The 21,090-nt window shown below is 44.3% G+C and overlaps 1 protein-coding gene across 4 annotated transcripts in view; it reads left to right on the top strand.

Moving 5' to 3' along the window:
• Positions 1-21,090, top strand: part of LOC128684368 (kinesin-like protein KIF14) — a 269,582-nt gene that overhangs the window by 51,631 nt on the left and 196,861 nt on the right. For all 4 annotated transcript variants that reach the window (XM_070089073.1, XM_070089083.1, XM_070089065.1 and 1 more), the window contains one exon: positions 18,787-19,041. In XM_070089073.1, coding sequence (XP_069945174.1) covers positions 18,787-19,041 — 255 coding nt within the window. The remainder of the gene's footprint in view (positions 1-18,786; positions 19,042-21,090) is intronic.

Here is a 21,090-nt window from a genome sequence, read left to right as displayed (position 1 = left end):
TTCCTGGTATACTCAGTAAGCTTATTCCTCTATAATTTTTACAGTCTCTTTTGTCCCCTTTCCCTTTATATAAAGGGACTATACATGCTCTCTGCCAATCCCTAGGTACCTTCCCCTCTTTCATACATTTATTGAACAAAAGTACCAACCACTCCAACACTATATCCCCCCCTGCTTTTAACATTTCTGTCATGATCCCATCAGTTCCAGCTGCTTTACCCCCTTTCATTTTACGTAATGCCTCACGTACCTCCCCCACACTTTCATTCTGCTCTTCTTCACTCCTAAAAGATGGTATACCTCCCTGACCAGTGCATGAAATTACTGCCTCTGTTTCTTCCTTAACATTTAAAAGTTCCTCAAAATATTCTCGCCATCTACCTAATACCTCCATCTCCCCATCTACTAACTCCCCTACTCTGTTTTTAACTGACAAATCCATATTTTCCCTTGGCTTTCTTAACTTGTTTAACTCACTCCAAAATTTTTTCTTATTTTCATTAAAATTTCTTGACAGTGCCTCTCCCACTCTATCATCTACTCTCCTTTTGCACTCTCTCACCACTCTTTACCTTTCTTTTACTCTCCATATATTCTGCTCTTCTTATAACACTTCTGCTTTGTAAAAACCTCTCATAAGCTACCTTTTTCTCTTTTATCACACCCTTTACTTCATCATTCCACCAATCACTCCTCTTTCCTCCTGCACCCACCCTCCTATAACCACAAACTTCTGCCCCACATTCTAATACTGCATTTTTAAAACTATTCCAACCCTCTTCAACCCCCCCATTACTCATCTTTGCACTATCCCACCTTTCTGCCAATAGTCGCTTATATCTCACCCGAACTTCCTCCTCCCTTAGTTTATACACTTTCACCTCCCTCTTACTTGTTGTTGCCACCTTCCTCTTTTCCCATCTACCTCTTACTCTAACTGTAGCTACAACTAAATAATGATCCGATATATCAGTTGCCCCTCTATAAACGTTGCTATTCTTTTATCACTGTTTTCATTTGCCTAGTTTCTTTTTCATGATCCTAGTGCTTTCATTTAAGCCTTTAACTGTCTGATGTACTAGTATGCAGGTGTTGGTACTGTGTACAATGTACTAATACACACCATTCCTCTTTCCCACAAATCTGCCACCTGCCAATATTTTTTACCTCGGAACAACTCTTTGGGTCGTCTTCCATCTATTTATACATTTGAAAAAAATCTAAGGCCAGCAATGTCCCCCACAATGTATCATGGCTAACTACTCAGGTGATGACTGTATGTCCAACATACTAGTATGCCTCACTACAAATGTAAACAAAGGAACAGGAGCTGTTGTTCCACCACCAGCTTCTCCTACCAGCAAACAGTGTGTGCAAGTGGCTCAAAGATGACTTAGTCCAAATTCATTACAATTTCATGATACTAATAGTGGAATTCAGCCACAAAGCACACTAGGTATATAACCCAGTAAAGTCAAACACTGAATAATTTCCACGCTTTGATGACTAATTTTTTTTTTTTTTTTTTCAACAAGTCGGCCGTCTCCCACCGAGGCAGGGTGACTAATACCCTCTGAAATAATTGTAATATTATAAGTATTCATTATACATAGTCTCTGGAGACCAAAATAATAAAAAAAATACATAAAATAACAATTATAAGTATATTTTTTCAACAAACCGGCCATATCCCACCAAGGCAGGGGGTGACCTAAAAATGATTGTTTAATATATTTATAGATGGGGTTGTAAAAGAAGTAAATGCTAGGGTGTTCGGGAGAGGGGTGGGATTAAATTATGGGGAATTAAATACAAAATGGTAAGTGAGTTACTTTTTGCTGATGATACTGTGCTTATGGGAGATTCTAAAGAAAAATTGCAAAGGTTAGTGGACGAATTTGGGAGTGTGTGTAAAGGTAGAAAGTCGAATGAACATAAAAAAGTGTAAGGTGATGAGAGTATCAAATGATTTAGATAAAGAAAAATTGGACATCAAATTGGGGAGGAGGAGTATGGAAGAAGTGAAAGTTTTCAGATATTTGGGAGTTGACATGTCAGCAGATGGATTTATGAAGGATGAGGTTAATCATAGAATTGATGAAGGAAAAAAGGAGAGTGGTGCATTGAGGTATATGTGGAGGCAAAAAATGTTATCTATGGAGGCAAAAAAGGGAATGTATGAAAGTATAGTAGTACCAACACTCTTATATGGGTGTGAAGCTTGGGTTGTAAATGCTGCAGCAAGGAGGCGGTTGGAGGCAGTGGAGATGTCCTGTCTAAGGGCAATGTGTGATGTAAATATTATGCAGAAAATTCGGAGTGTGGAAATTAGGAGAAGGCGTGGAGTTAATAAAAGTATTAGAGGGCTGAAGAGGGTTTGTTGAGGTGGTTTGGTCGTTTAGAGAGAATGGATCAAAGTAGAAAGACATGGAGAGCGTATATATCTGTAGGGGAAGGAAGGTGGGGTAGGGATCGTCCTCGAAAAGGTTGGAGGGAGGGGGTAAAGGAGGTGTTCTGGGCGAGGAATTTGGACTTCCAGCAAGGGTGCGCGAGTGTGTTAGGAGTGAATGGAGACAAATGGTATTTGGGACCTGACGAGCTGTTGGAGTGTGGGCAGAGTAATATTTAGTGAAGGGATTCAGGTAAACCGGTTATTTTATTTAACCGGACTTGAGTCCTGGAAATGGGAAATACAGTGCCTGCACTCTAAAGGAGGGGTTTGGGATATTGGCAGTTTGGAGGGATATATTGTGTATTTTTATACGTATGTACTTATAAACTGTTGTGTTCTGGGCACCTCTGCAAAAACAGTGATTATGTGTGCGTGAGGTGAAAGTGTTGAATGATGAAAGTATTTTCTTTTTGGGGATTTTCTTTTTGGGTCACCCTGCCTCAGTGGGAGACTGCTGACTTGTTGAAAAAAAAAGTGTATACAGATGCTCCTCACTTAACGACCTACCTGTTTAATGACATCCTAGACTTACAACCGTCTCTGACCAGTCAATATTGTATGCTGTATTCAAATTCAAATTCAAAGTTTATTCTCTATAAAGATTACAATGTTGAATTTACAGAATTTGGTTGTTGTGTGGTTTACATGTAGTTAAATAATGATTACAGAGTGTACCACTAGAACGCCTAAAATGGCTAGGCATTTCGGGCAGACTTAGTTTAATTCTTTATTTTAAAATATTACAAATTATGAGGTAAGTTGGTATTATGGCTAATTAACTAAATACTAGTTTGTGAGTTTAGCAATGTGAATGCTTTTGTTTTGGCACAGTACATAGTTTCAGTATTCGAGTATCATAGGATTCATTATTTTAAGATTGAGATTAATATTTCTGTTTATGGTCAAATGGGTGAGTGAGTGTAAGTGTGAACCACCAGGTGGTATTCGTGTAGTTAATTGATGGGGTTTATCAGGGAGATAAGATGTTTTCTAATGGTAGTTTTGAAGGTGATGAATGTGTCTGCAGTTCTAGAGTTCTCAGGTAGGGCGTTCCAGATTTTAGGGCCTTTGACATACATTGAATTTTTGTAAAGGTTTAGTCGGACATGGGGAATGTCGTAGAGATGTTTGTGTCTGGTGTTATGCCTGTGGGTTCTGTCACAACTATCAAGAAAGCGTTTTAGGTCAAGGTTGATATTGGAGTTTAAGGTCCTGTAGATGTAGATTGCACAGTAGTAAGTGTGGATGTACTGAACAGGGAGTAAGTTTAGATCTATGAAGAGTGGGAGGGTGTGTTGCCAGGGATGGGATTTAGTGATTATTCTTACTGCAGCTTTTTGTTGGGTTATTATTGGCTTTAGGTGTTTTGCTGCAGTTGATCCCCAAGCACAAATAGCATAGGTGAGGTATGGATAAATAAGTGAGTGGTATAGTGTGAGAAGGGCATTTTGCAGCACGTAGTATCGTATCTTGGAGAGGATCCCAACTGTTTTGGATACTTTTTTGGTTATGTGTTGGATATGGGTGCTGAAATTCAGGTTGTCAAGGTATAGGCAGTGCGGCATCTCAGCGTCAGGCATCTATTTCCCCTCTAATCAAGGGAGAGCTAAGTAATGAAGATTTAATAGTTGGAAGCACAGCAGCTCTTAGAAGAAGAGGAAAGAATGGAAGAAGTACAAAAGTAGTTCACTGCGAAGAGGATGGCCCCAAATGTTGAACGGTTCACGAAAGTGGAATGGCAAATAAATGAGCTTTTATAGTGCTATCATGAAATTTATGAAGAAAAAAGAAAATTACAAGGCAGGCTACACTAATGTAATTCTTCTGGATAGCTACACCCAGAACCCCTACCCCTACAAGTCCTGACATTTCTCACCGTCATCTCCCTACCTGTGCCTTCTACAGCTCCTGATAACCCTGCTGATAACTCCGATGATGACTCTCCTCACTTATCAACCAATACGTTTAACCCTTTGAGGGTTTTGGTCGTACTAGTACGTCTTACGCGTAGGGGTTTTTGTCGTACTAGTACGCATAAATTCTAGCGGCCTCAAATCTCACAGGAAAAGGCTGATAAGCCTAGATGTGAGAGAATGGGTCTGTGTGGTGGGTGTGCGCAGTAGGAAAAAAATCTGGCACCCAGTGGTGCATTGTGGGAATGCCATCATTGTACACAATTTCCACCGTGCCTCGCAGTAAGAAGTTCCTCACTCCTCGGCGAATTGGGACACTTTTGTTCCCCAGTGACAGTTCTAATACAGATGGAAGTGACAGTGAAGATGAGTTTCAAGGTTCTGGTGAGGTTTTGACCGAAACTAATGACCATAATATGGGTAATAGTGAGGAAAACCCAGACAACCCACAGCCTTCCACCTCTGGTGCTGGGCCATCTTGTTCACGTTCAGTTGTACCAGAATCAAAGAGGAAACTCCTATTTTCCAAAATCCCAGACTCAGATGTGAGCATTGGTGATGATAGTGATAGTGATTATGATCTACAAGCTCTTCAAACTTGTTCCAAGAATGGAGGATGAGGAGGAGGCAAGAGGAGGAGGAGGAGGCAAGAGGAGGAGGAGGCAAGAGGAGGAGGAGGCAAGAGGAGGAGGAGGAGGCAAGAGGAGGAGGAGGAGGCAAGAGGAGGAGGAGGAGGCAAGAGGAGGAGGAGGAGGCAAGAGGAGGAGGAGGAGGCAAGAGGAGGAGGAGGAGGCAAGAGGAGGAGGAGGAGGCAAGAGGAGGAGGAGGAGGCAAGAGGAGGAGGAGGAGGCAAGAGGAGGAGGAGGAGGAAAGAGGAGGAGGAGGAGGCTTGAGGAGGAGGAGGAGGCAAGAGGAGGAGGAGGAGGCAAGAGGAGGAGGAGGAGGAGGCAAGAGGAGGAGGAGGAGGAGGCAAGAGGAGGAGGAAGGAGGAGGAAGGAGGAGGAGAAAGAGGAGGAGGAGGAGGAGGCAAGAGGAGGAGGAGGAGGAGGCAAGAGGAGGAGGAGGAGGAGGCAAGAGGAGGAGGAGGAGGAGGCAAGAGGAGGAGGAGGAGGAGGCAAGAGGAGGAGGAGGAGGAGGAGGCAAGAGGAGGAGGAGGAGGAGGCAAGAGGAGGAGGAGGAGGAGGCAAGAGGAGGAGGAGGAGGAGGCAAGAGGAGGAGGAGGAGGAGGCAAGAGGAGGAGGAGGAGGAGGCAAGAGGAGGAGGAGGAGGAGGCAAGAGGAGGAGGAGGAGGAGGCAAGAGGAGGAGGAGGAGGAGGCAAGAGGAGGAGGAGGAGGAGGCAAGAGGAGGAGGAGGAGGAGGCAAGAGGAGGAGGAGGAGGAGGCAAGAGGAGGAGGAGGAGGAGGCAAGAGGAGGAGGAGGAGGAGGCAAGAGGAGGAGGAGGAGGAGGCAAGAGGAGGAGGAGGAGGCGGCAAGAGGAGGAGGAGGAGGCGGCAAGAGGAGGAGGAGGAGGCGGCAAGAGGAGGAGGAGGAGGCGGCAAGAGGAGGAGGAGGAGGCGGCAAGAGGAGGAGGAGGAGGAGGCGGCAAGAGGAGGAGGAGGAGGAGGCGGCAAGAGGAGGAGGAGGAGGAGGCGGCAAGAGGAGGAGGAGGAGGAGGCGGCAAGAGGAGGAGGAGGAGGAGGCGGCAAGCGGAGGCGGAGGAGGCGGCGGCAAGAGGAGGAGGAGGACGCGGCGGCAAGAGGAGGAGGAGGAGGAGGCGGCAAGAGGAGGAGGAGGAGGCGGCAAGAGGAGGAGGAGGAGGCGGCAAGAGGAGGAGGAGGAGGCGGCAAGAGGAGGAGGAGGAGGCGGCAAGAGGAGGAGGAGGAGGCGGCAAGAGGAGGAGGAGGAGGCGGCAAGAGGAGGAGGAGGAGGCGGCAAGAGGAGGAGGAGGAGGCGGCAAGAGGAGGAGGAGGAGGCGGCAAGAGGAGGAGGAGGAGGCGGCAAGAGGAGGAGGAGGAGGCGGCAAGAGGAGGAGGAGGAGGCGGCAAGAGGAGGAGGAGGAGGCGGCAAGAGGAGGAGGAGGAGGCGGCAAGAGGAGGAGGAGGAGGCGGCAAGAGGAGGAGGAGGAGGCGGCAAGAGGAGGAGGAGGAGGCGGCAAGAGGAGGAGGAGGAGGCAAGAGGAGGAGGAGGAGGCAAGAGGAGGAGGAGGAGGCAAGAGGAGGAGGAGGAGGCAAGAGGAGGAGGAGGAGGAGGCAAGAGGAGGAGGAGGAGGAGGCAAGAGGAGGAGGAGGAGGTGGCAAGAGGAGGAGGAGGAGGTGGCAAGAGGAGGAGGAGGAGGTGGCAAGAGGAGGAGGAGGAGGAGGAGGAGGCGGCAAGAGGAGGAGGAGGAGGCGGCAAGAGGAGGAGGAGGAGGCGGCAAGAGGAGGAGGAGGAGGCGGCAAGAGGAGGAGGAGGAGGCGGCAAGAGGAGGAGGAGGAGGCGGCAAGAGGAGGAGGAGGAGGCGGCAAGAGGAGGAGGAGGAGGCGGCAAGAGGAGGAGGAGGAGGCGGCAAGAGGAGGAGGAGGAGGCGGCAAGAGGAGGAGGAGGAGGCGGCAAGAGGAGGAGGAGGAGGCGGCAAGAGGAGGAGGAGGAGGCGGCAAGAGGAGGAGGAGGAGGCGGCAAGAGGAGGAGGAGGCGGCAAGAGGAGGAGGAGGCGGCAAGAGGAGGAGGAGGAGGCAAGAGGAGGAGGAGGAGGCAAGAGGAGGAGGAGGAGGCAAGAGGAGGAGGAGGAGGAGGCAAGAGGAGGAGGAGGAGGCAAGAGGAGGAGGAGGAGGCAAGAGGAGGAGGAGGAGGAGGCAAGAGGAGGAGGAGGAGGAGGCAAGAGGAGGAGGAGGAGGAGGCAAGAGGAGGAGGAGGAGGTGGCAAGAGGAGGAGGAGGAGGAGGCAAGAGGAGGAGGAGGAGGAGGAGGCAAGAGGAGGAGGAGGAGGAGGCAAGAGGAGGAGGAGGAGGAGGCAACAGGAGGAGGAGGAGGAGGCCGGACGAGGAGGAGGAGGAGGAGGCAAGAGGAGGAGGAGGAGGCGGCAAGAGGAGGAGGAGGAGGCGGCAAGAGGAGGAGGAGGAGGCGGCAAGAGGAGGAGGAGGAGGCGGCAAGAGGAGGAGGAGGAGGCGGCAAGAGGAGGAGGAGGAGGCGGCAAGAGGAGGAGGAGGAGGCGGCAAGAGGAGGAGGAGGAGGCGGCAAGAGGAGGAGGAGGAGGCACGAGGAGGAGGAGGAGGCAAGAGGAGGAGGAGGAGGCAAGAGGAGGAGGAGGAGGCAAGAGGAGGAGGAGGAGGAGGCAAGAGGAGGAGGAGGAGGCGGCAAGAGGAGGAGGAGGAGGCGGCAAGAGGAGGAGGAGGAGGCGGCAAGAGGAGGAGGAGGAGGCGGCAAGAGGAGGAGGAGGCGGCGGCAAGAGGAGGAGGAGGAGGCGGCAAGAGGAGGAGGAGGAGGCGGCAAGAGGAGGAGGAGGAGGCGGCAAGAGGAGGAGGCGGCGGCAAGAGGAGGAGGCGGCGGCAAGAGGAGGAGGCGGCGGCAAGAGGAGGAGGCGGCGGCAAGAGGAGGAGGCGGCGGCAAGAGGAGGAGGCGGCGGCAAGAGGAGGAGGCGGCGGCAAGAGGAGGAGGCGGCGGCAAGAGGAGGAGGAGGCGGCAAGAGGAGGAGGAGGCGGCAAGAGGAGGAGGAGGCGGCAAGAGGAGGAGGAGGCGGCAAGAGGAGGAGGAGGCGGCAAGAGGAGGAGGAGGAGGAGGCAAGAGGAGGAGGAGGAAGAAGAAGAGGAGGAGGAGGAAGAAGAAGAGGAGGAGGAGGAAGAAGAAGAGGAGGAGGAGGAAGAAGAAGAAGAGGAGGAGGAGGAAGAAGAAGAAGAGGAGGAGGAGGAAGAAGAAGAGGAGGAGGAGGAGGAGGAAGAAGAAGAAGAATACGTAATGATAATAATAATAATACATAATAATAATACATAATAATAATAATATGTAATAATAATAATAATAATATGTAATAATAAATGTTCACCCATGACAGTAACAAGATAAGGGGAGATAACATCTGATAAGTGCTGACGTTTGATGAGGGTAAATGAGGGTAGAGCTGATGCCAAAAGATGAGATAAACATCTCCCTCCCTTTGTTTTTGCTGGTATACTAATATTTGTCTGTCTATTTGCCTGTCTGTCAAGCTCCCTGTCTATCCATCTAGCTCTCTGTCTCAGAGAGCCACAAGACTGTGTCATCACTTTTACTCGCATCTTCAAGCAGAGTATAGCACTTTGTCTGGGTTTCTTGGGTTATCCTAGGTAATTTATACTATGTATACTTGTATTTATGTGTACCTGTGAGACAGAGATAAAAAGACAGATAGAATGAGGGAGAAAGATAATTAGATAGAATGGAGGAAGGGAAGCAGCATCCGACCCCATTGTTTTGATAGGCGGGAGGGGGGAGTGAGTAATGAGACAATATGTCACTTTGACAGCTGCCGACTCCTGGTAATTTACACTATGGAGGAGAAGAAGGAGGAAGAGTAGGGGGAAGAGGAAGAAGAGGAGGAGGAGGAGGAAGAGGAGGAGGAGGAAGAGGAAGAGTAGGAGGAAGAGGAATAAGAGGAAGAGGAGGAGGAAGAGGAATAGTAGGAGGAAGATTAGGGGGAAGAGGAAGAAGAGGAGGAGGAGGAGGAAGAGTAAGAGGAAGAGTAGGAGGAAGAGGAAGAGTAGGAGAAGGAGGAAGAGGAAGAGTAGGAGGAAGAGGAAGAGTATGAGGAAGAGGAAGAAGAAGAGGAGGAGGAGGGTGGAACACTAGTACACTGGTACTGGTACACTAACATTTCTGTCTGTCTATTTGTCTGTCTGTCAAGCTCCCTGTCTATCTGTCTATCCGTCTAGCTCTGTCTCAGAGAGCCACAAGACTGTGTCATCACTTTTACTCACATCTTCAAGCAGAGTATAGCACTTTGTCTGGATTTCTTGGGTTATCCTAGGTAATTTATACTATGTATACTTGTATTTATGTGTACCTGTGAGACAGAGATAGACAGACAGATAGAAAGAGACAGACAGATTGAAAGAGATAGAATGAGGGAGAAAGATAAAACACCATTGTGTATGACACCATGTTTCAGAGTTCCACAAGCTGCAGAACTAATAGGAATATGTTCAGTGACTGTATATTGGTATATATATTACAGAACAATAATAATAAACAATGTTTTGTATTGTTTGTTTTTGTAAACAAGTTTTGTAAACAATATATTGATAATTATGTTTGTGTGCTTATTGTGTTGTATACAACGAGTGTATATATGTACATTGCACCTTACTTTGGTCTCATAGGCCACATAAGTTATGTGAAAAAATAAAATAGTGAAAAAAACAACAAACCTTCAAATACAAGTAAACTAAAGTTTACCGGGTGAGCGGCAGTCGCCGCTGTTGCCATACGCGGCTCATTTTCTGCAAACTTCATGCATCCATATCTCCGTAAGTATTGATGGTAAATTTTTTTTGTTTATCCTATAATGTTTAGAAAAAAAAACTCTATTTTTTCATAAGAAAAAATATTTTTTTTTTTTTTAAATTTGGCCGACCCTGAGAACGAGTTTCGGAGAGGGCCTGTCGACCCTCAAAGGGTTAATGACCTAGTCATAGGAACAGAACTTGGTCATTAAGTGAGGAGTGCCTTTATACCACATATATAACCCAGTGAAGTCGATCAGGTTTTGAAGAGTATTATACTCTGAAACAATTGTAATGTTATAAGTACTCCTTGTACATAGCCTTAGAAGATCAAAATGGTAAAGAAAAAAAACTTGTACTGTGTAATTTTTTTTTTTTTTAACAAGTCGGCTGTCTCCCACCGAGGCAGGGTGACCCAAAAAGAAAATTCTTTCATCATCATTCAACACTTTCACCTCACTCGCACACAATCGCTGTTTTTGCAGAGGTGCTCAGAATACAACAGTTTAGAAGCATATACGTATGAAGACACACATGTCCCTCCAAACTGCCAATATCCCAAACCCCTCCTTTAAAGTGCAGGCATTGTACTTCCCATTTCCGGGACTCGAGTCTGGCTATATAAAAATAACCGGTTTCTCTGAATCCCTTCACACTCCAATAGCTTGTCAGGTCCCAAATACCATTTGTCTCCATTCACTCCTGTCTAACACGCTCATGCACGCTTGCTGGAAGTCCAAGCCCTTGCCCACAAAACCTCCTTTACCCCCTCCCTCCAACCTTTTCGAGGACGACCCCCTACCCCTCCTTCCTTCCCCTACAGATTGATACGCTCTGTTTACCAGCTTATTGGGTCGTTCTTGCAGAGTGGAGTTCAGTGATAAGGCTTCGGAGGCTTCTTACTCTATTTGCAATGTCGTGGGGTACACAGGCAGTGTTAAGTGCCCATGGCCCATGAGGAAGAGAGGACTAGACCTGTTGTCTGAGTGAAGGCCACTGAGAGTGAGAGAGGCAGGTCTGAACATACTGAAGTGGTAGGCCTGTAGGTGGCAGCACGAGCATGGTGCAAAATATGAACTCAGCTGGCAGACAGCATAGGCTGTCTATGCAGACAGTACAGGCTGTCTACATTTGCTCAGCCACACACCACCGTGGTCGTCCCTGACCATGACTGGCTGTAAAAAAGAACTCGGTCTCTCTTTCCCCAGAACAGGGCACAGAACAAAATAAAAAAACAAAAACATACATGGACATGGAAAGAAAAACTTCCAACGGGGAGGGAAGAAAAAAACAGGTAGGGTGTGCTAAACATTGTGGTCATAGGCAGTGAGTGTCGATGGGCATCACTGCACGTCTTCCTGCATCTGGACTGATACTGCAACGCAGGAGACATCGCTGCGGCTGAGCTGTGACGTAACAGGGTACAGTCTCCTCTGTAATGGTGAAGCAGTCATCGTAGGAGTCGCTGCAGGTTTCACTCAACCTGGGGCACAGCCTGCTGGTGCCCTCGAGTGAGGCGTCATCAGTACTCGGCTACTGGACAGGACTACTTCTGGCAAGCAACTCGGGAGGACATTTCTTGACTGGCACTGTCGCTGGGGCTGTCACTGCCGGCGAGCGTGAAGCGAGTTGTGGCAGAGACGACTCGGTGAAACATCTGCGAGTTGTAACATACACCATACTGCAGTGAGCAGGCTAGCAGTCAGTGACATCATCTTTGTGCAGGAGCTCACTGAAGCTGTAACAGGAGGCAAACACTCGCCTGCCGACAGGACTAACTGCGGCTTGACGAGTGTTGTTCTTTCGGCAGTTGGAGTTATAGCAGAGGTTAGTCTAAGCGTCCCCCAGACTTGTTTCTATACATATAACTGCACTCTGATGATCTGGAGGTGAAGTGAAACAAATCTCGATGGGAATCGTATCGGGTACGATTCTGCAGGGCATCAAGAGCGGAAAACATTAAAAGCTTTCTGTATAAGAGGCTCAGATGCTTGGGGCTGACTAATATCAGCTGTCAAACGTGCGGGTCACACCGGGTGACAAGTAAAACAAGGTGCTACACAGTGGTCCGGGCTCAGACCACACAGGACACACGGAAAACTGCACACACCCGCACAGCACATGTGGTACTACATTGCTTACACTAGGAAATTACGCTTTTCTGTGCAAAAATCAACACTAAGCTATAAATGAACATGTGAGAACACTGACTGAGAGGAATTAATTAACACATGACATAATGGTAGTAGGTTGGTCGACAGCAACCACCCAGGGAGATACTACCATCCTGCCAGGCGAGTGTAAAACGAAAACCTGTAATTGTTTTACATGATGGTAGGATTGCTGGTGTCTTTTGTCTGTCTCATAAATATGCAAGATTGCAGGTATATCTTGCTACTTCTACTTACACTTAGGTCACACTGCAAATACATGTACATGTTTATGCACACTCATCTGAGTTTTCTTTGATTTTATCTTTATAGTTCTTGGTCTTATTACTTTTCCTTTTATATCCATGGGGAAGTGGAATAAGAATCTTTCCTCCTTAAGCCATGAACGTTGTAAAAGTCGACTAAAATGCCGGGAACAATGGGCTAGTAACCCCTTTTCCTGTAATAATTACTAAAAAGAATAAGAAGAAAATTGTCAAAGGGAAGTCTGAATGTGCATGGATGTTGTGCAGATGATAAGAAAGAGATGTTTGTGGATGTTTTGAGTGAGAAGAAGCTGGATGTCCTGGCTTTAAGTGAAACAAAGCTGAAGGGGGTAGGAGAGTTTCAGTGGAGAGGAATAAATGGGATTAGGTCGGGTTTCAAACTGATTTAGAGCTAAAGGAGGAGTAGCAATAATCTTGAAGGATAAGCTATGGCAAGAAAAGAGGGACTATAAATGTATTAATTCAAGGATTATGCAGAGTAAAATAAAGGTTGGATGTGAAAAGTGGGTTATAGTAAGCATGTATGCACCTGGAGAAGAGAGAAGTGTAGAGGAGAGAGAGATTTTGGGAAATGTTGAGTGAATGCATGGGGAGTTTTGAACCAAGTGTGAGAGTACTGGTGGTTGGGGATTTCAATGCTAAACTGGATAAAAATGTGGAGGGAGTAGTAGGTAAATTTGGGGTGCCAGGGGTAAATGAAAATGGGGAGCCTTTAATTAAGCTATGTGTAGAAAGAGGTTTGGTAATAAGTAATACATATTTTATGAAGAAGAGGATAAATAAATATACAAGGTATGATATAGCACTTAATTAAAGTAGTTAGATAATGTATTGGTAGATAAAAGGTTGATGGGTAGGCTCCAGGATGTACATGTTTATAGAGGGGCAACTGATATATCGAATCATTATTTAGTTGTAGCTACAGTTAGAGTAAGAGGTAGATGGGAAAAGAGGAAGGTGGCAACAACAAGTAAGAGGGAGGTGAAAGTGTATAAACTAAGGGAGGAGGAAGTTTGAGTGAGATATAAGCGACTATTGGCAGAAAGGTGGGCTAGTGCAATGATTAGTGGGGGGTTGAAGAGGGTTGGAATAGTTTTAAAAATGTAGTATTAGAATGTGGGGCAGAAGTTAGTGGTTATAGGAGGGTGGGGGCAGGAGGAAAGAGGAATGATTGATGGAATGATGAAGTAAAGGGTGTGATAAGAGAAAAAGGTAGCTTATGAGAGGTTTTTACAAAGCAGAAGTGTTATAAGAAGAGAAGAGTATATGGAGAGTAAGAGAAAGGTGAAGAGAGTGGTGAGAGAGTGCAAAAGGAGGGCAGATGATAGTGGGAGTGGCACTGTCAAGAAATTTTAATGAAAATAAGAAAATTTTTGGAGCAAGTTAAATAAGTTAAGAAAGCCTAGGGAACGAATGGATTTGTCAGTTAAAAACAGAGTAGGGGAGTTAGTAGATGGGGAGATGGAGGTATTGGGTAGATGGCGAGAATAATTTGAGGAACTTTTAAATGTTGAGGAAGAAAGGGAGGCGGTAATTTCATGCACTGGCCAGGGAGGTATACCATCTTTTAGGAGTGAAGAAGAGCAGGATGCGAGTATGGGGGAGGTGCATGAGGCATTACGTACAATGAAAGAGGGTAAAGCAGCTGGAACTGACGGGATCATGACAAATATTAAAAGCTGGTGGGGGGGGGGGGGATATAGTGTTGGACTGGTTGGTATTTTTGTTTAATAAATGTATGAAAGTTACAGTTCCTAGGGATTGGCAGAGAGCTTGTATACTTCCTTTATATCAAGGGAAGGGGCACAAAAGAGATTGTAAAAATTATATGGGAATAAGTTTATTGAGTATACCAGGAAAAGTGTACGGTAGGGTTATTATTGAAAGAATTAGAAGTAAGACAGAGAGTAGGATTTCGGATGAGCAATGAGGCTTTAGAGTGGGTAGGGGATGTGTAGATCAAATGTTTACATTGAAGCATATATGTGAATAGTATTTAGGTAAAGGTAGGGAAGTTTTTATTGTATTTATGGATTTAGAAAAGGCATATGATAGTGGATAGAGGAGCAATGTGGCAGATGTTGCAAGTATGTGGAATAGGTAGTAAGTTACTAAATGCTGTAAAGAGTTTTTATGAAGATAGTGAGGCTCAGGTTAGGATGTGTAGAAGAGAGGGAGACTACTTCCTGGTAAAAGTAGGTCTTAGACAGGGATCTCCAGCTAGCTGGAGATTTGTCTGTAAAAACTTGCATTTGTAGTCAGTGGTGCCTATGCTAACCTTCCTATGGTGTAGAAATATACCTAGTTGGATGAATCTTATTGTGGCTGGCTGGCCCAGTGGCTAATGTGACGGTCTGGAGTTTCAAGACTGATCGTGGGTTCTTTTCCCACCCGTTGTATGGTTTGTTTGCAATCGTGTCATTACGATTTCGCGTGTCAACTATTTTTACTATGACAATGTAAAATTTAAGTATCATATGATAGAATTTTTAGAAAATATTAAGTTAACAAAAGTACTGCGTAGACATAATGAAATGTTTAACTAATGGAGGAAGGTCCATGGCTGCCTCATTTAGCCACTTATTTTACAGCAGACAAATCAAACAGTTTTCTGAAGCGTTCCCAATTTTAGTTAATTATTTGAAAATTTGTTTCTTAAGTACTGCAATTGAGGGGTTTACTGTATTATTTCCAGTGGATTGCAAGGGTCATTAACCCCTAAACGGTCCAAACGTATATATACAGTGGATCCCCGAGTTTCGTGATTAATCCATTCCAGAGAGCCTGCTGAAAGTCGATATTCACGAAACTCGGAACCATTTTCCCCATAAGAAATAATGGAAATAAAATTAATCCGTTCCAGACACCCAAAAATATTAAAATAATTTTTTTTTTTTAAATTAAATGAAGATTTACATACTGAAAACAATCAGAAATCAAGTACATATATGTACATGCATTTAAAAAAATAATAACAACATTACACTTACCTTTACTGAAGACTTCTGGGTGGATGGAAGATGGGAGGAGGGGATAGGAAGGTGTACACTATTGTTTGGAAGGAGAATCTCCTTACATTAGGTCTTCAGGTATGAAGTCCTTATCTGGGGTTACTTCCCTTTGTTTTTTTAAAGACACTGGCACTGGGAACAACTTGAGAGCCACTGGATCCCTGTCGCACAAAATATCTGTCCAGAGAGCTCTGTTTCTGGCGTTTCTTTAAGATTTGTCTGAAGTGGGACACAATACTGTCATTGTACATGTTGCCAATACAGTCTGCAACAGCTTGTTAGGGTGAAGTTCATCCATAAATGTTTGCACTTCAGTCCACTTTGCACAAATGTCCTTAATCTTTGAAGAAGGCACCTTCCTCCATCTCTCTTCCTCCTCTGCAGCAGTTTCCTTGCACTAGCTTTCCTTAGGCCCATGGTGACTTATTTAGCAGTTGCAATCACAAAAAAACAATGGATTATTACGTATGAACCTGCGGGGTGATGGTCACGTGTTGGTAAATAATGGCACACCGAGCGTGAATGGCGTAGGAGACTGGCTTGGTGTGCGCGGTGACAGGCGGACGGGTACCTGACGGTCGCCGAATCATAAGTCTAATCACGAAACTCTAGGCCAAATTTTGCCAAAAAAGCTCGTCGAAAGTCGATGCTGCCGAGACTCGAGGGTCCACTGTAAGTTCTTACGCGTAGCGCCCCAGACGTATTATACGTTTTAATTTTGCTGCCTCCAAATTTGGCACGATTGGCCCGAGATGCCTGGTCAGCATAGAATGGATCTTAACACTCGGTGTGCCCAGTATTAAAAAAAAATCTGGGACCACTTAGTACCTTGTGGGAGCGCCAGTTAAATTGAGTGCCATCTAGAGCAAACAGTGTGGCAGACACCAAGGATTCACTGATGTAATGTCATATTAACACTTCTTTGAAGAAGAAAGTGATGTTAACCCCAAGTTTAGGGTCTGTCGATCTGTCTATCTCTGTCTCTATCTCTTTCAATCTGTCTATCTCTCTCACAGGTACACATAAATACAAGTATACATATTATAAATTACCTAGCATAACTCAAAAATCCAGACAAAGTGCTATATTCTGCTTGAAGATGTGAGTAAACGTGATGGCGCAATCTTGTGGCTCTGTCTGAGACAGAGAGCTAGACAGATAGACAAATACAGAAATGTTTGTGTACCAGCGAAAACAAATTGAAGGCAATGCTCATCAAATGTCACCTCTAATTTTTTCTTATCAGCTGCACCCTCCCCACCCTCGTGTATTCTCATCAAAGGTCAGTTCTTATCTGATGTTATCTCATCATGTTACTGTCAGGGGTGGACTTTGTTTTTCATGCTTCGAGGAACTTATTACCTATTATTATTATTACGTATTCTCCTCCTCCCTCAATCCCGCCCGCCCTCCCTCTTCTTCCTCCTCCTACTTCCTCCTTCCTCATTGCTGGGACCTATAAATACTTTGTTTATATTCCAAGACAATAGTAAATGGCCAAAGCAGGTGTAAATGTCCACCTGTCAGTGTGTTTGTGACAATTTGAGTAAAATTTCAGTGCCTAATACTAATGTCAGAACAAAGATTGGTTATGAAGTAACAAGAACCACTATAAATTGTAATTATCAGAACATAAATTTTTTTTTTTTAACAAGCCGGCCATCTCCCACCAAGGCAGGGTGACTGAAAAAGAAAGAAAATCCCCAAAAAGAAATTACTTTCATTATCATTCAACACTTTCACCTCACTCTCACATAATCACTGTTTTTGCAGAGGTGCTCAGAACACAACAGTTTAGAAGCATATACGTATAAGGATACACAACATACCCCTCCAAACCGCTAATATCCCAAACACCTCCTTTAGAGTGCAGGCATTGTACTTCCCATTTCCAGGACTCAAGTCCGGCTATATAAAAATAACCGGTTTCCCTGAATTCCTTCACTAAATATTACCCTGCTCACAAATACCATTCGTCTCCATTCACTCCCATCGAACACGCTCATGCACGCCTGCTGGAAGTCCGAGCCCCTCGCCCACAAAACCTCCCTTACCCCTTCCTTCCAACCTTTTTGAGGACGACCCCTACCCCGCCTTCCTTCCCCTACAGATTTATACGCTCTCCATGTCATTCGACTTTGATCCATTCTCTCTAAATGACCAAATCGCCTCAACAACCCCTCTTCTGCCCTCTGACTAATACTTTTATTAACTCTACACCTTCTCCTAATTTCCACACTCCGAATTTTCTGCATAATATTTACACCACACATTGCCCTTAGACAGGACATCTCCACTGCCTCCAACTGCCTCCTTGCTGCTGCATTCACAACCCAAGCTTCACACCCATATAAGAGTGTTGGTACTACTATACTTTCATACATTCCCTTCTTTGCCTCCATAGATAATGTTTTTTGTCTCCACATACCTCAACGCACCACTCACCTTTCTGCCCTCATCAATTCGATGATTAACCTCATCCTTCGTAAATCCATCCGCCGACACGTCAACTCCTAAGTACAGTGGACCCCCGCATAACGATCGCCTCCGAATGCGACCAATTATGTAAGTGTGTTTGTACGTGTATGTTTGGGGCTCTGAAATGGACTAATCTACTTCACAATATTCCTTATGGGAACAAATTCGGTCAGTACTGGCACCTGAACATACTTCTGGAGTGAAAAAATATCGTTAACCGGGGGTCCACTGTATCTGAAAACATTCACTTCTTCCATACTACTCCTCCCCAATTTGATATCCAATTTTTCTTTATCTAAATCATATGAGAAATAGATAAAAAGGTATATCGGCAAACCTTCTGCAAGAGGCAGGACTCCGTTGCCGTCACATGAGCAGCCAGTGCCAACTTCTCGGCCTCATGTCTCTAAGTACTCGCCCTAATTTTTTTTTATTCTGAAACACTTCAAAATGTGTTTTGTTTCATTTTTTTTTTTTTTTTTTCCCAAAAATATTCGGGGCACTGTATACATGTTTGGACCGTTTAAAGGTTAAGTATGTAAGTGATTCCTTACATGTTTTATGAAGAATTATTATTTAGCAAATAATGATGACTTTAAATTATCACACGTACAGGGCCAAAATCCCACCTAATCACAGCCCAGGTTACTGGAAGATTTGCACCATCTCTAAATGACCTGGACCATAAAAGTGTTAAAATGCAACCTTGGCCCATACATTAAAGTTTAGTTAGTGTAATGGGTTTATTGTAATGTAAAGAAATGGAAGTATCATACCAAAATAACCAGTTGAGGCCACTCTTGGTCAAGGCTGATGGTTCTCAAAGTATTGATATTATTGGCTACACATTTGTAACTGCAGGTAAGCTTTTTTTTTTTTTTTTTAACAATTACAGCATTTTCTCTATACTGTGTCTTTGATCTTGTTCTTCAATGTGAATCATAATAACAAAAGTGTTTGTGTGTCAGGGACCCACTGTACTGCATTATGAATTGCTAAACATTTTATAATTCAATGTGTTTTTAAACTAGGATGGATACTAAGAGAACTTTAATTTTTCCAGGGAAATGTTATCACCAGATGTGAAAAATATCATTGATGTTGCAGGCAATACTATATCAATTACAAGTGATAGTGGCACCGTTCACTCCTTCAGCTACGACCACTGTTTTAACTCTAGTGATCCATTGGATCCACTGTATGCTTCACAAGAAGCCATATATGTTGCTGTAGCACAACCTCTCTTGGAGAAGGCATATGAAGGTTACAACACTTGCCTTTTTGCATATGGCCAAACTGGTTCTGGGAAGAGTTATACGTAAGTAGTACGTTCCACCACTTTGCTAATGATGTACAGTAAAGCCTCTCATTAATGGACTGTTAGTAATTGTACGATAATGCAGATTTTCCGCAACTCCTGAATTGTGTAATTAACATTTTGCAATCATCCAGTTGTCTTCTGTAGTAGTGGACCTGGTTTGCTGATGCAGAAGACAACTGGACTCTAAGACTATGGGTATTGCAACCTGTAGCACTGTACTGTATAGCAATTTAAAAGTATTTATGTAATTTGCAGTAATTTTACTTGCCTTTTCATGGTGGAGAGATGAAGTGTAAATTGCCATGATCAATAGTGGTGATTCATAATAACTATTATTCTGAGTCAGATCAGCAGTAAAACTCCACTAGCAAAAATAATGTAACTGGCTGAGATGTAGATTACTGATAAGACTCAGATTTCTGAGAACCATGCTGAGTACCCAGTGTTTTCTCTTGACACCATCACTTGCTTTTGATCTGAAGGACAAGTGTGTGTGTGAATGAGTACAAACAATATGCAGTAGGGCCCCACTTATACTGCAAGTTAGGTTCCAGGCTACTGCTGGAAAGCAGAACACTAATTTTTCCACTTATAAATGCATATAAATACCAGATAACAAGTTTACAGTAACATATAGTAAGTTAGCAATAGAACTAGGCATTACAAATCAATAAAAAGTAAAATACTCACACAGTACACTCATTACTTACCTCAAAATATTTGTAATCCTAATGGAGGGTGAGAGGTGAGTAGTATTTATTGTAAGAAGTCAGGTTTGGTAGGTATGGTAGCCCTCCTGGCCATCCCACCCACACGTAATATACGACAACATTTGAAGCACCTTAGAGCAATAAGATGCATGTATAGTACACTTATTACTTACCTTAAAATATTTGTAGTCTTAATGGTCTAAATGTAGGGTGAGGTGAATAATATTTATTTGTAGGAAGTCAGGTGTGAGAGTTATGGTAGCTTGCCTGGCCAACCCACCTACAACATTTAAAGCACCTGCCCACAATGCTCTGCATATAAGGGGCCTTTGGCATGTACACTCAACCACTGTATTTCTTTTGTACAACTAAGTATCTGTTTTTTTTTTTTTTTTTTTTTTTCTCTCTCGACAAGTTGGCCATCTCCCGCCGAGGCGGGGTGACCCAAATAATACTAAATGAATAAATAGTGATAAAATGCATATTAAGTACACTTATTGCTTACCTTAAAATATTTGTAGTCTTAATGTAGGGTGAGAGGTGAGTAAATGAGATAAAAATGAACAAGAGGGAGAGAGAGAGAACAAGTAAATGAAAGAGGACAGAGCTGCAGAGTATGTAAACAAATAGATGAATGTGTCTGGTTCATTCATGTTCATTTCCATGTTTGTGAAGCTTATATCATAATAAACACTATACAAGTTGTCTCCAAATTGGTAAAGTAGAAAAAATAAAAGAGCAAAACTCCCATTCTCATGTAACACCATTTTTAGAAGGAATGATGCTCTGAGTGAAGGCATACGAAAAGAATAACTTTCTACACCACAGTCATACTATTATGTACACATTTTCTTTGGTGTTGAACTCTAGATAATGTTATTCTTTCCCACACTCCGGCAAGACGACTAGAAAAACATCTCCCCCCCCCCCACCACCACCACAAGTTGGCCACTCCCACCAAAGCAGGGTAACCCAAAAAAGAAAATCCCCAAAAAGAAAATACTTTCATCATTCAACACTTTCACCTTATACATAATCACTGTCTTTGCAGAGGCACCCAGATACAACAGTTTAGAAGCATATATAATAAGATATATAACATATCCCTCCAAACTGCCAATATCCCAAACCCCTCCTTTGAAGTGCAGTCATTGTACTTCCCATTTCCAGTACTCAAATCCGGTTATATAAAAATAACCGGTTTCCCTGAATCCCTTCACTAAATATTACCCTTCTCACACTCCAACAGCTCATCAGGTCCCAAAAATCGTACGTCTCCATTCACTCCTATCTAACATGCTCATGCATGCTTGTTGGAAGTCCAGGCCCCTCACCC

The sequence above is a fragment of the Cherax quadricarinatus genome, chromosome 2, assembly GCF_038502225.1.
Source record: "Cherax quadricarinatus isolate ZL_2023a chromosome 2, ASM3850222v1, whole genome shotgun sequence".
In the NCBI taxonomy this organism is placed as follows: Eukaryota; Metazoa; Arthropoda; class Malacostraca; order Decapoda; family Parastacidae; genus Cherax; species Cherax quadricarinatus.
Note: the sequence above shows the minus strand (reverse complement) of the source record. Positions and strands in the feature narration are given on the sequence as shown.